The 14658-nt window shown below is 36.7% G+C and overlaps 1 protein-coding gene across 1 annotated transcript in view; it reads right to left on the reverse strand.

Annotated features, from left to right (window-relative positions):
* Vom2r60 (vomeronasal 2 receptor, 60) overlaps positions 1-11154 on the reverse strand; it is a 114462-nt gene extending 103308 nt beyond the window's left edge. The window contains 1 exon segment of the mRNA NM_001099480.1: positions 10952-11154. Within this exon segment, the coding sequence (NP_001092950.1) occupies positions 10952-11154 (203 nt within the window).
* Between the last annotated feature and the right edge of the window lie 3504 nt (positions 11155-14658).

Below are 14658 nucleotides of genomic sequence, written 5' to 3' on the forward strand. Positions count from 1 at the left end.
GATTATTATCAAACCCCTCCATAATGTTACTAGAAAGGCATTTAATTTACTATGGGGACAAGAAAAGAGAGAAGCTTTTAAGACAGTTAGTAAGCTCATATCTGAACATGCAATCCTGACAGATATTGAACCAGAATGATACCTAAACTGTGGATAACATATTTATTGGTGAGTATGGCAAATGGTGACTCTTCATAAAACAAAAGGGAGTCCGCCAACATTTGCCCTTTGGGTTCTATTGCAAACATTTCCCTTTCGCAGAGAGTAAGTACTCTCTCTTGAGAATGTAATCTGATCATTTTTGAGGTATTCTGGGCCTGACACTCAGCCATTGCCAACCCCTCTATGGTCATAAGGGCATCCATTCCAGTGAAGGAAGTGTGCTTTGCAGGCTTAGGTCTGTAAAGAAAAGTCTTTCATTGGAAATGGTACTGATATGAATTCCTTTGTGACCTTTTGTGCTTTCTCACATTGAGGAAATAGTTCAGTTGCCTGTAATCTCCATCTGTAAACCACTCACCCCTCCTTTAAAAGAGACACCTATTGGATTATTGGGACCAATGGAATGGTCGCAGCATTTGGCTAATTCATGGTTTAATTATGGCTCATCAACCACCGATGGAATCAAAACTAAATGGAAAGCTTTATCCTTTAATCTAGGGGATGGAATGGCCATTACTGACGAAGGAACCACCAAATCAGCACAAACACTGAATTAACATCAGCACTCTTGGCTATAAGACAAACAGCTAAGGAAGGCAAAAGGAAAAAAAAATCTACATTTTCTTTGGTTCATGGTGCATTTGCAATGGTATATCATTCCAATATAATGAAAAACTACCACCTTAATAAAATGACAAAGATATTTGTCAAGAAAGGCAGAGGTGGGAAAAAAAAAAGGAAATCTCAAAACTTAGCGAGTTCTTTAAAATTTATGTAATCCAGGAAGACACCCACACAAATAATACAGAAAAAAACCCTATAAAAATAGTGAAATAGTGAACAAATTAACATCATGTTCAGTTAAGATTAGAATATTAAAACTTGTAAGGGGACAAATTCAGAATGAATTAGCAAGGATGATATATCACACACTTGGTAACTTTAAAGTTCATACCACTAAAAAATGAGTTCAAATGGAGAGCGTATTTAAATGAGGACCACCCTATGAGAATAAGTATTAAAAGGGATCCAGACTGGCAAGTTAAGAAACCAGAGAATGTTAGCATAATTAGTAATGAAGAAGTCCTAAGGTTACATCAAATATTGGAACATATAGACCATATGCTTTTTTCTAGTGGTTTTATAACAGGAACCTGCAGGTAACTTGGCAGACTTGTAAACAGCCATTAGAGACTGCCACGTTTATCCAGCACTTAAAACTAGATTAAGACATTGAGTGTTACATGTAACATGATCTCATAAACAATTTAATTATAGACTACAAATAGATTTCATTGGACTATATGTCTACATCCTTGTAGATGTAGGCACAGGTCTTGGATTAGCTAAAGTTTGTCTTAGATCATACCTGTGCACAACAATATACACAACCTGGTGTTGATAGCCAGATATGTTTGCTGAGTCATAGTTGAGCCAGATCAAGGAACAGAATTTCCAAGATCTAAAGACCAGAGTTGGTCCCAGTCTATGGACGTACAAGGAAACATTCACCTAGCATCAAAGGCAGCTGCAGCTAGTAATATAAAAAGATGGAATGAACTATAATAGTATAATAACCAAGTTATTATAATTTAAAGATTTTCCTATGAAATTTTTTCTATGAGTTATTATGAGACCAAGATTATAGAAAGCCTCTTTTTTAAGGTATTAAATCAGACTTAGAGTTAGAAAAACCACCATATAATTCTAGAACACACAGAATAATTCTTTATAACAGAAGTACTCAAAGTTTAGATAGACAATATGTGTTCCCTGGATCAGGTGGTACAATCTGGAAAACAGGTAAGAATGGAAATCTGAAACTTAAAAATTTAGATGATCTATAAGCATAATGTGTCTAGGACATAATCCAATATATTTGATCTAACAATTTACCAGGACAGTAATCATTTTAGAATTAATTTATTCAGCACTGTGGCTACCTGGACATTTTATCTTCTGCTCAGACACAAAGAAACAGCACATGGGAAGGTAAGGAAATAACAAATTATACATTAAGTTTCACAGAAACTTTTACAAGAAAAAGAAAGGACTTGAGATGGAACAATGCCAAGATATTGATCAGGGCTAAAGCACCCAGGATATTGTTTCTTGGACTCACTCTTTTGATTTCTATATATTTAATATTACCGAATAAGCCAATCATAGGCTCTTTTAACAGCATGATTTTTCACCTTACCATCACCAATACTTTTGAATTCATCAGAATTAGGGACACCATCACCTTCATCATCATCATCATCAACAACAACAACAGCAAAAGTAGCAATGAAAAAATTAACTATCATACCAACAGCTATCATTACAAATAAACCAAGAGTTAAGTATGATATTGGTGACTTCCTTTAATGCACCATGAAAGGACTCCTACCGGAATACAGGGACCATGAATACTATATCCCAAATTTCACATATACCAGGCATGCATTCAATGCTCAAAATATGCTCATTGAGAAACTATTATCAATACAGTTCGGTACAGATATTGTGTTAAATAGAGAAGTACTAATGCCCATATTGCACCAATTATGAGAACTACAATCAGCAATAAGCAAGAAGAAGATAAAAACATCATTTGTAATAAAAGAAACCCAATGAAATGCCATTTAACAGAGATTTGGAGAAACATCACAGCAGCATCATTCACCTACAACATTTACTGGAAAGATATATTTCTTAAATCATCTTTACATAGTATAATGAAGAACAAGGGGAAAATAATATTTGAGATGCCAGGCAGGGAAGACTCCATATGTAACTGTGAATTATTAACAAACACAAAATTCTTCTCAGCATTCTTTGACACACACACACACACACACACACACACATATGTGTATGTATGTATGGTTGGTTACCAGTACAATAAAACTACCAGATTTGAAAATGAAAATGTATATGATTATCCAAATTGGGACAAGAATGAGGAGCCAGTTCAGTAGACTGAGGAGACATCAACATCAACCACAATAAACCCATGCAATCTCATGATTTGGCAGAATTGAATCTTTGATCCAGACACTGATAGGAAAACATCATACAAGCATTCTATATCTTGGAATACAATACCACGACCATATGGATTTCACCATTTTGAGCTATACCCAAAACTGAACAGACAAAACATGATTGTGTTGTATGTGGCCAAGTTTATGAACCTACCCTACTACGGCAAAATAGACATATGGAATAAACACCTGATATGAAATGCAGAAAATTATTCATTTCCTTCTAGAAATGAGTATCTAGAAATTGCAGCATTGGCGACATGACATTACAGATTTCCATTGATCTTGACTGATTTAGTGCCACAACCCTTTGCATCTTATGATACTGAAGCTCCACCCATGAGGGTAACTCATACAGACAACTGGATATTCTGTGCCTCCATGGTGTTCTACAGGACTCAGAATATACAATAACAGAGACAGCCATATTTTGTTCAGATGCAACCTATATACCACCACTGGTTTTGATGCAAAAGGCTTTATCCTTCATAATACAATTTCTGCAGTGGGTACCATCCAATGGAATCTGGACTAATGTACTGACCTATGTCAATTCTTGCATATAGAATGGCCTCACAATGTAAACACCCAATTCATACTGGACTTATAAGGATAAGCTTATTCAAATTGACTTAAAGTCTATCAATGGCTCCATTTCAACTTTTAGTTTGAAAGTGACTGCATTGCCTTTTATTTGGGAATGTGGTTTTTTTAACCTGGTTTGTATCAAACTTGGAGAAAATATAAATTAGGTAAAATATGCACATGCCCCAGGAATCACAGCAATAACCAATGATTTACATTATTTTGTTTACTTTATGTTTAATTATTATAAATTTATTTATTGCAGTTTTGTTTGTGATTGGAATATTCATTTTATGTTTTTGGATATGGGTTGAATTTGTAAATTGTGAAATTGTTAATTATTCTTATATGTGGTTTTTATTGACACTCTGTATGCCAATAAGGTGAAGGAATGGCAGAAAATAGCAAAATAGGGCACCAAGAGGCAATCCAAACACAAACTCCAGGATTTTCTTTTGGCCTTGGTAGTGAAAATGCAGGTAACAGCCTTGTGATAAGCTGTAAACGTGAAGGGCAGCAGTACCTTCAGGAGAGGTATACTTCGTCATAAGACTTATTCAGCCCTATTCACAGTTGGTAAGTTAAAAAACTAACCTTGGTGCTGATAATCAGAGATATGAATAAAAAACTGTGATACATGTGGAATTTTATTCAGTTATAAAGAATAAACTTGTGTCATTTGCAGGAAAATAGATGTAACTGGAGATAATCATATTGAGTGAACTATGTCAGTCTTAGACAAATACGAAATGTTATCTTTCATTGTTAAGTTTTACAATTTAGTTAGATATATAAAATCATATATATAGAGATGACATGGAAATAGACACAAAACTGTCTAGGTGAACCCAGAGGAACACAGGAGGATAGAGGCCTGAAAATGGAGAGAATTACTGGCAATGGAGGCATATGAAGAAATACTTCAATGACTTGCAAGAAAATGGCCTCATGCAGCCCAGTTCAGTAAACTAAACACATTTAAAATTTCAAAAAAAATGACAGAAATAGTGACCCCAAATAAATAAAGTTAGAGGTGAAAAACATGACAATATATCAAATTCCTATAGAATCCAGAGAATTATTAGGAAATACTTCACAAACTCATTTTCTAAAAAGAAAGAAATCTAGATAAAAAGGATGAGTCCCTGTGAGTAATCTATAAAAACCAAATGATGAATGGCTCAAACAATTCCATAATAGTAAGAACTACAGCAACAAAAAGGATCAAATGTGTAATAAAATCACTTCCAAGGATTAGATACAGTTACTGGTGAATTTTACCAAATCCAAGAGGAATAGCTAACACTAACACTCTTTAATTTCTCCCACAAACAAGAAAGGGAAACAATATTACCAAAGTCAATTTAAAAAGCTATTGTTTTCCTTTAAAGTCCCAAATATGAAAAGGAAAACCAAATTATTAGATTCATTAACCTATAGGCAAAAATTCTCAACCAATTCTTCGTAAATCACATTCAAAAATTAATGTAATTATATTTTAGTTAAAATGTGTTTAAAAAATTTAAGAGGGATACACTATCAAGATACAAGTTGATTTTATCCAAAAGATACAAGTTTCACTCAATAGATGCAAACCAATCAATATATGTGAAATGAAAATATGTTGAGGTAAATCTAACTAAGCAAATCAAATTCTTTTATGATATTAAGACATTGTAGAAGTTTTCAAACTGAAGAAATAAGTTGAAGAAGGTATCAGGAGATCAACTGATCTCCCATCCTCATGGATTGGAATAACTAATGTAGTAAAAGAGGTCATTCTATCAAAAGCAATCTTCAGATTTATTAAAATTATAACACAGTTCTTCACAGAAATTCAAAGGATAATTTTCACCTTCATGTGGAAACAAAAAAACACACTATTGCTAATACAACTCTGAACAACTAGACATCTATTGGAGTTATCACCATCACTGATTTCAAGCTGTACTACAGAGATATAGTAATGAAAACAGGAAGGTATTGGCAGAAAACTCACAAACAGATCAATCTTCTAGACTTGAAGAACGCCACACAAATCCATACACCTATTGAGACTTTTTGAAAACGAAGCCAGAAATACACACTGGATAAAATGCAGTACCTTCAACAAATAGTGTTGTTCAGATTACATGGCTGCATGCAGAAGAATGGAATTAAATCCATATATATCCTCCACAAAATGTAAGTCAGAGTAGACTGAAAACCTTAAGCTGAAAGCATATACACTGAACCTGACAGAAGAAAATGTAAGGAATAGTCAGGGACTCATAAGTATGAGAAAAATATTTTTTGACCAGCACACTGATAGCACAGCCACTAAAGATGAACAATTAATAAATGAGACCTCATTAACCTGAGAAGCATCTACATGTCAGTGGACACTGTAATTGGACCAAGTGGCCGCCTACAGAATGGGAAAAGTTTTTTTTTTTTACCAAGCACATCTCTGATAGGTTACTCTACATAATATATAAAGTACTAAAATTAAACAAAACAAAAACCCCATAACAACAACAAAACTGGGCTTGAAGAAACAAATAACCCAATTAAGTAACGGAGTACATACCCAACAAAGAATTGTGAAGATTAGGAAACTCAAATGGAAGAGAAACAGATAAATGTTCAGCATCCTTAGTCATTAGGGAATTGTAAATCAAAACTACTTTGAGATTTCATCTTATATCATTCAGAATAACCCATATCAACAAAACAATGACAGCACATGCTGACAAAAATGCGGAATAAGGAGAAAGCTCGTTCATTGCTGGTTTTCAGTGTGGCAAGATCCTCAGAAAGCTGAGGTTGTACTTCAAGATCTAGCAATACCACCTTTGGACATACTCAAAATGAGCTTCATCCTACAAAAGAGACAGCTGCTTAAAGACATTCATTGCTGCTCTAGTCACAATAGACAGAACTTGGAAAAACCTAGCATATAGAGATGGCTAAAAAATATCTGGTACATCTATACAATAAAATATTCCTTATCCACTGAAAATGAAATTATGAAGTTTTCATGTAAATGGATTGAACTAGAGAAACATCATTCCAGGTGAGGTAACTCAGTCCCAGAAAGTCAAATTTGGTATGTGTTTTCTTACATGTGGATGTTGTCTCTTAACTCATCCTTGAGCAAGCTACAATCAATGTAATCACAGGAATTAGCAAGAGAGTAAGTGATTAGATTGAAGGAGGGTTGGATCTCCTTAGGAAGAGGACATAGAATAAATTGTTATGGACGTTTGAAGGGAGACAAGAATGGGAGGATCAAACAGTGACAGGAAAGGAATGAGGGGATGAAGAAAGAAATATAAGGAGGAACGGCTAGGCCTAAGGAACATTTGAAAGGTCATAAGACAACCTAATACAGTAGAAGCTTCCTATAACATATACTTATATAAAGGTGTTCCAAATGAATTTCTTCAGTAACATGATATAGAAAAGCCACTCTTGTCACCAAAAGCAACTTTCATTATGAAGATGAGTTGTATCTAATTGAGTTATTGGCCAAAGTGTTCCATCCCAAACCCTAAATAATCTAAGTTATTGCCAAGGCTATTGGTTTCTTTCCACAAACCGATAGTAAGGCTCTATTCATAAAGACAACACCTACAGAACTCACTGAAGATGTAGAAGTCAATCTGGTGACTACCTAGAGCTTTCACCTCTATGGACACTTACTAATGCGACTAGAAGGTATTCTGCATGTTAGTAGAGGAGAAACTAAATATCAACCCAGCTACAAACTTTACATATACAATTGTGACCTACTTCCAAGATATGCTGCTGCAATAATGTTACAAATCTTGTTGGACTAAGCAAGTAATATCTTATTTGAGTGAAGACCCACACTATGTGATGGCATGAAACACTGCTTGGGCATCTAAGAACCTGAAGTCAGATAGTCCAGGAATCTTGAAGAAAACTAAATACTAATTGAATAGAGCAATGAAATGACTCCTAACATTTGTTTTAGGAACATTTATTCCTTACTCAGCCATCAAGAGAGAAGCTTCCTCCTGTAGCAAATGGGAATAATACAGAGACCCATGGCCAGAGTGTGTGTATAGACCGAGAGACCTTTGAACATCAGTCCTGAAAGGGGTATTTCCATGGAATCCTTGCCTTTAGAGCATAGAAAATTTTGTGAAAGAGGACGCAGAAAGAGTGTAAGAGCCAGAATTGATAGAGCACACTACGTGTTCAAGAACTTCTAGACAGGACCAGGGTTGTACACAAATGAATGTACAGAAACATACAGCCAGCATGCGCAGGGCCTACACCTGATGGGGTTTTAGAGCATAATGAAGCAGTAGACACCTGTTACCATCCCTAATCCTGAGCCTGTCTCCTATTTACATACATGTGAAAATGAAAAAGTGTTTTTTATTCTAAGGGAGTCTCACTGGAAGAATAAACTACTCCTTGTGTATACTCCATGTCTCACCCTCGTTGGCTAACAGAAAACAAACTCAACAGCATCTTTGGGGGTCTTGGTCTCATAATGAGATGGCTGGGACATGAATAGGGCATTCACATGTCTAAGTCTGTTGAGGTCCCAGCTCTGAAAGGAGAAGTAGACATAAAACCTCCTCTTTAATCCAGAAGCTATCTCCAGTTGATAAACAATTGCAAAAAAAAAATCAGTTTTTTTCTAATGGAGTAACACTGGTATACAAAACACACTTAAGCGCAGTCTCATGCTCAGCAATAGATGGCCAACACAATATATCCAAAGGTATTTTGAAGATATGATTTGTCATGTTTATTTTTCAATGCTTTTTCTGGACATTTCTTCCATACACACACACACACACACACACACACACACACACACACACACACACACACACACACATATATATATATATCCCCAATTTCATTTTTATGGGTTTTCCTTGTGGGTGAATGTGTGCAGCCTATTCACAAAATGTAGGCCAAGAACTTAACAATCTAAACAGAACCATAACCAATGAGGAGATTAAAATAGTAATGTAAAGCCTTCAATTAAAATATCCAGGGCCAGAATTATCACACCATAATTCTCCTGGATTTTTAATTCTTCAGATTCTTCTTAAAACATTCCTTCTTAAACCATTAAAAAAGAGAAAAGAAATAGAATGAGCACTTACAAACTTCCACAAAGCCAGTGTTACTCTACTACTAAAACCAGGTAGAGATACTGTAGGCTAAAATTTTTGATGAACGTAGAGTAAAAAAAAAAATTAATAAAACAACAGTAAATATAATGTAGAAACTATAACCATGTTTGTTTTATCTTTCAAATGTATAGATGGTTCAGCATATTTCTCATGGCAATAAATGAAATAAACAACATCAATGGCTTAAGACGAAAATTACTTGATTATTTCAATTGATGCAGAAAAGGTTTTGACAAAATCCATCATACCGTCATGGTAAAGGTATTGAAGAATGTAGAGCTAAAGGCAATATACCATAAGACAACAATACAGACACACGCATACACACACATATAGGCAACATCAACCTAAATGGAGATGTAAATTATTCAGGGATATCCAACACTCCCATTTCTTCTTAATATTGTGTTTGAAGTACTACCTAGAGCAATGAGGCAATACAAGGAAATTAACAGGACACAATTAAGCAAATGAAAATCAAACTATCATTATTTGTAGGTGACATAATGCTATATATTTGAGATTAAGAAATTCTTCCAGAATAGAAATGATCCCCAAATTCAGCAAGGTGGCAGCATTCAAAATAATCTTTCACAATCAGTAGCTTTTTTGATACACCAAAAACAAACATAAAGAACAGGAGGACATGTACACATACACATTCACAATAGCATAAGGGACAATATGTGAATAAATATAACCAAGGAAATGAATAATTTATTCAGTGAAATCTTTAAGCTTCCAGAGAAAGAGGGAGAGCGAGACACTAGGAATTAAAATGATATTCTATATTCATAGACTGGTAGGAATAGTGTTGTGAAAATGAACATCCTACCAAAAGCTATTTAGAGTCTCAATGCAATCCCAGTGAAAATGATATCTGTTTTTTTTAATGTTTTGTTTTGTTTTGTTTTTTTTTTTTTTGTTGTTGCTGTTCTTTTTTTTCGGAGCTGGGGATTGAACCCAGGGCCTTGCGCTTCCTAGGCAAGCACTCTACCACTGAGCTAAATCCCCAACCCTGATATCTGTTTTTTCACAGGAAATAATGTGCAATTTCAAATGAAACCACAGAGGATCCCGAAGTGAGGAAATGATGCTTGAAGGATTGCAATTCCATATTTTAAGAAATATTAGAGAGCCATAATAACAAAATGACATTGGTATTGTCACGAAGCAGACATGTAGACCAATGGAACAAAACTCAAATCCCAAACATGAATACATGTTACTTCAACCAGTTAGTATTTGACAGAGACGCCAAAAAAAAAAAAGAAAGAAAAAAGAAAGAAATCTACATGATGAAGAAAAGAGGCATCTTCAAGAAATGCATACAAAACATTAAAATTAACCTTGTATCTGTCAACTTGCACAAAACCTAATTCCATATGGATCAAAAGCAAAAGTGCGAAGCCTGAAACTCCGAGACTATTAGAAAAAACACATGGTACCCTCCATGATACAGTTGTAGGAAAAGATTCTGTTTGCCCAAGAATTAAAGCTCAGAACAGTATTGGGACTTCATAAAACTAAACATCTTCTGCATAGCAGTCAACAAGGTGTACAAACAGCCCAGAGAGCTACAAGAACTTTGCCAACACTTTCTGAGGTTTAATACCCATAACATAGAAAATGGCAATTCTTTACTATCCTGGCATTGAATTTTCCATTTGCTCACTGTACAGAATGAATGCCAGTGGCTTGCTTTGTGATATTAGTTATATTATTGAATATAATTCATGACAACACTAATTCTTGACAACAGGCTAGAAGAGGGCAGGAATAGTGGAGTAATAAGGGGAGAGTTGTGTCTCAGAACAGAAAGAAACTAGAATACTTTTGTTATTTTTGGGGGAAAACTAGTAAACAAATAATAAAAATAAATTAGAGAAAGTTCTTGGGATATAACAGCAGTATGTTGGATGTTGATAGCAGGGTTGAATGTATGGGTAATATTTCTAGGCATTGCATATCTTTAACATATGATAGAAAATAAACAGAAAATTAACTTACTGAATATAGAAATTATTATTGCTTTGATTATCAGATGCAGAATCAATGGTAATAGTAAAAAGAGGTAAAAATGCAGCAAGTACCATATCTCCATCCTTGTATACACTAGTTTTTGTCTTTGCAGCACAGGAAGAGCGGTCAAAGGAGTAGACATCACTGGAATATTGCAGAAGCAGGAACATAAAAATCAGAAGAAGCATCATAGAAGTAACTGCACAGTTTAAGTCTGTGTAGAGTTTGAATTTGCAATGACAGGAGGGGTATACATATCCAATAAATTTGTATTAATTTGTGTAAATTCCAATTTTGTTGTTGACTATGATGGGTACTCTTATTCCCATGGCTTCTTCAACTCAGTTTTTGAATATCCTCTGGAGAGTCTGAAAAACTTTTTTCTTGGAACACCAAATTTGAAGTCGCAATTGCCAGAAAAAAAATTATGGAAAATATGTTTGTGGCTCATCATCTCCAATCCCAGGTGCTATGATTTCATCCAGTTTCAGTGACAACAGGGCTCCTGAGCTGAAGTCCTCTTGGGAAGACTTCATCAAGTTGATGTCAAAAAACTTAACCTTCTGCTGTGGATGAAAATATTGTCATAAGGGATGGGGATGTATCTCAATTGTTAGTATGCTTTTCTATCATGCACAAAGTCTTGGGTGTAATCACCAGAAATACATAAACTGGGCATTGTTTTAAACATCTGTAATCCCAGCACTGGGGATCAAGACACAGAAGAATCAGGAGGTCAAGATAATCTTTGTAGACCTAAAATTCTTGAGGTCAACCTGTACTAAAGAATGTCTCAAAAATGTTGTTAAATCCATTTGTATATCCTCAGGAATAATTTTTGCACCTTTAATGTGATTTTCTTAGAGTATGTGAGGTATCTGTACCCATTCCTACTTAAAGAGATACAAATGAACTACAAATTATATATATACATATATACACTTAGGCACATATATATATATATAGTGATTTATATATGCATTAGTGAATATTTACTAAATAATTACACATTGAATTTAGTTTATCAGCTGTGCCACATTCTACTTCATGCAAGCCATTAGTAATTTGGAAAATCATATGGCTAGGATAGAGTAAGAATAGAGTAAGAAATGTGACTTATCTGTCCTTTGCTTTTAACTTTTTCTAATCCTAATAATGCTTTGAAATGGAAACTACTAGGGTTTTTTTTTATTTCTATATAGGTATATGTATTTGTGTGTGCATATCATGTGGAGGCCACAGGTTGAAATCAAATGTCTTCCTTTACTATTCAATATCTTACTGTTTTGAAACAAGTTTCTAAGTAAAACCAGAACTTTTTGATTTACCTAAAGTAAATGAGCAACCAGTTTCTGCCTCTCCAAGGAAGTACTAGGACTAAAGATGTATGTGATATGCTTATATATTTTATGGGAACTAGGGATCTGAACACAGGTCGTCATTATTTTATGGTCAACTGAACCATTCCCCTTGCCCCTAAAGTCTACAACTTTTCAGATAAAAACAACTTTTAATCAGCTCTCAAGTGGAGACATATCATTATTTTTTAAATACATACATACAGAAGAATTTTAAGTACAGAATAATGAATTTCACAGACGTTTGTCCAAATGTTTATTTTAACACTTTATAACTTTTGCAGCACTGGGTATTGAATACAGTGCCTCCTACATGCTAAGCTGAAGATGTAAAACACATCTAAACTGGGATTTATTTCATCTTAAAGGTTAAAATCATAAGATTAGCAGGACAGTGATGGTACCAGAAATGATTATGTTTAGCAAGTTAAGTCAGACTCAGAAATACAAATACCAAAGGTTCTTTCTGTTATCTTCTTTTTGTGTGCTTGACCTGAAACCAGAAAAAAAAGATAGAAGAGAGAACAGGAGGAGGCAATAGAGAGTAATTGTCATGTTACATAAAAGAAAAATTGGGGAATGTTGGAGGAGAGAAAAGAGACCAAATACAAGTGAAGAGGAAAGGTTTCTTCTCACAGGAGTTGTTACTGCTAATATAACTTTCAGAATCATTCTTTTCAATAATTTTATCTTCAGAAGTTTCCTTGGATTTGTGAGTTTCATGTTTTAGAGAACGTCTTTGATCTACTTGGAGTTTAGATTTTTGCAAGTTGGGTGTTAAGAATAGTTTATTTTAGCTCTCTGCTCCCAGACCCCGTGGGAAAGAGACCTCACCACCTGGTCAGGTGGGCACTCCTGAGGCTGCAGAGCAGAAGAGACCAACAACACTGGCCACCCCTGCCCACATCCCTGGCCCAAGAGGAAACTGTATAAGGCCTCTGGGCTCCCGTGGGGGAGGGCCCAGAAGCGGCAGGACCCCTGCCTGAGACACCGCCGGAACCTGAAGGAAACAGACCGGATAAACAGTTCTCTGCATCAAAATCCCGTGGGAGGGAGAGCTAAACCTTCAGAGAGGCAGACAAGCCTGGGAAACCAGAAGAGACTGCTCTCTGCACACACATCTCGGACGCCAGAGGAAAACACCAAAGGCCATCTGGAACCCTGGTGCACTGAAGCTCCCAGAAGGGGTGGCACAGGTCTTCCTGGTTGCTGCCGCCACAGAGAGCCCGTGGGCAGCACACCGCGAGCAAACTTGAGCCTTGGGACCACAGGTAAGACCAACTTGTCTGCTGCAAGAAAGCTGCCTGGTGAAATCGGGACACAAAGAGGCAGAATTCCTCTAGGACTGGGCACGTCCTGTGTTTACCGGAAGTCCCACACCCGAGGATCCCGGCCCGCAGCAGCTCTCTGCTCCCAGACCCCGTGGGAAAGAGACCTCACCCCCTGGTCAGGTGGGCACTCCTGAGGCTGCAGAGCGGAAGAGACCAACAACACTGGCCACCCCTGCCCACATCCCTGGCCCAAGAGGAAACTGTATAAGGCCTCTGGGCTCCCGTGGGGGAGGGCCCAGGAATGGCAGGACCCCTGCCTGAGACACCGCCAGAACCTGAGGGAAACAGACCGGATAAACAGTTCTCTGCACCCAAATCCCGTGGGAGGGAGAGCTAAACATTCAGAGAGGCAGACAAGCCTGGGAAACCAGAAGAGACTGCTCTCTGCACACACATCTCAGACGCCAGAGGAAAACACCAAAGGCCATCTGGAACCCTGGTGCACTGAAGCTCCCAGAAAGGGCGGCACAGGTCTTCCTGGTGGCTGCTGCCGCAGAGAGCCCGTGGGTAGCACCCCGCGAGCAAACTTGAGCCTCGGGACCACAGGTAAGACCAACTTGTATGCTGCAAGTGACCTGCCTGGTGAACTCAAGACACAGGCCCACAGGAACAGCTGAAGACCTGTAGAGAGGAAAAACTACACCCATGAAAGCAGAACACTTTGTCCCCATAACTGGCTGAAAGAAAACAGTAAAACAGGTCTACAGCACTCCTGACACACAGGCTTATAGGACAGTCTAGCCACTGTCAGAAATAGCAGAACAAAGTAACACTAGAGATAATCTGATGGCGAGAGGCAAGCACAGGAACCCAAGCAACAGAAACCAAGACTACATGGCATCATCGGAGCCCAATTCTCCCACCAAAACAAACATGGAATGTCCAAACACACCAGAAAAGCAAGATCTAGTTTCAAAATCATATTTGATCATGATGCTGGAGGACTTCAAGAAAGACGTGAAGAACTCCCTTAGAGAAACACAGGAAAACATTAATAAACAAGTAG

Source organism: Rattus norvegicus, chromosome 12 (genome assembly GCF_021556685.1).
Source record: "Rattus norvegicus strain SHRSP/BbbUtx chromosome 12, alternate assembly SHRSP_T2T, whole genome shotgun sequence".
Taxonomy (NCBI): domain Eukaryota; kingdom Metazoa; phylum Chordata; class Mammalia; order Rodentia; family Muridae; genus Rattus; species Rattus norvegicus.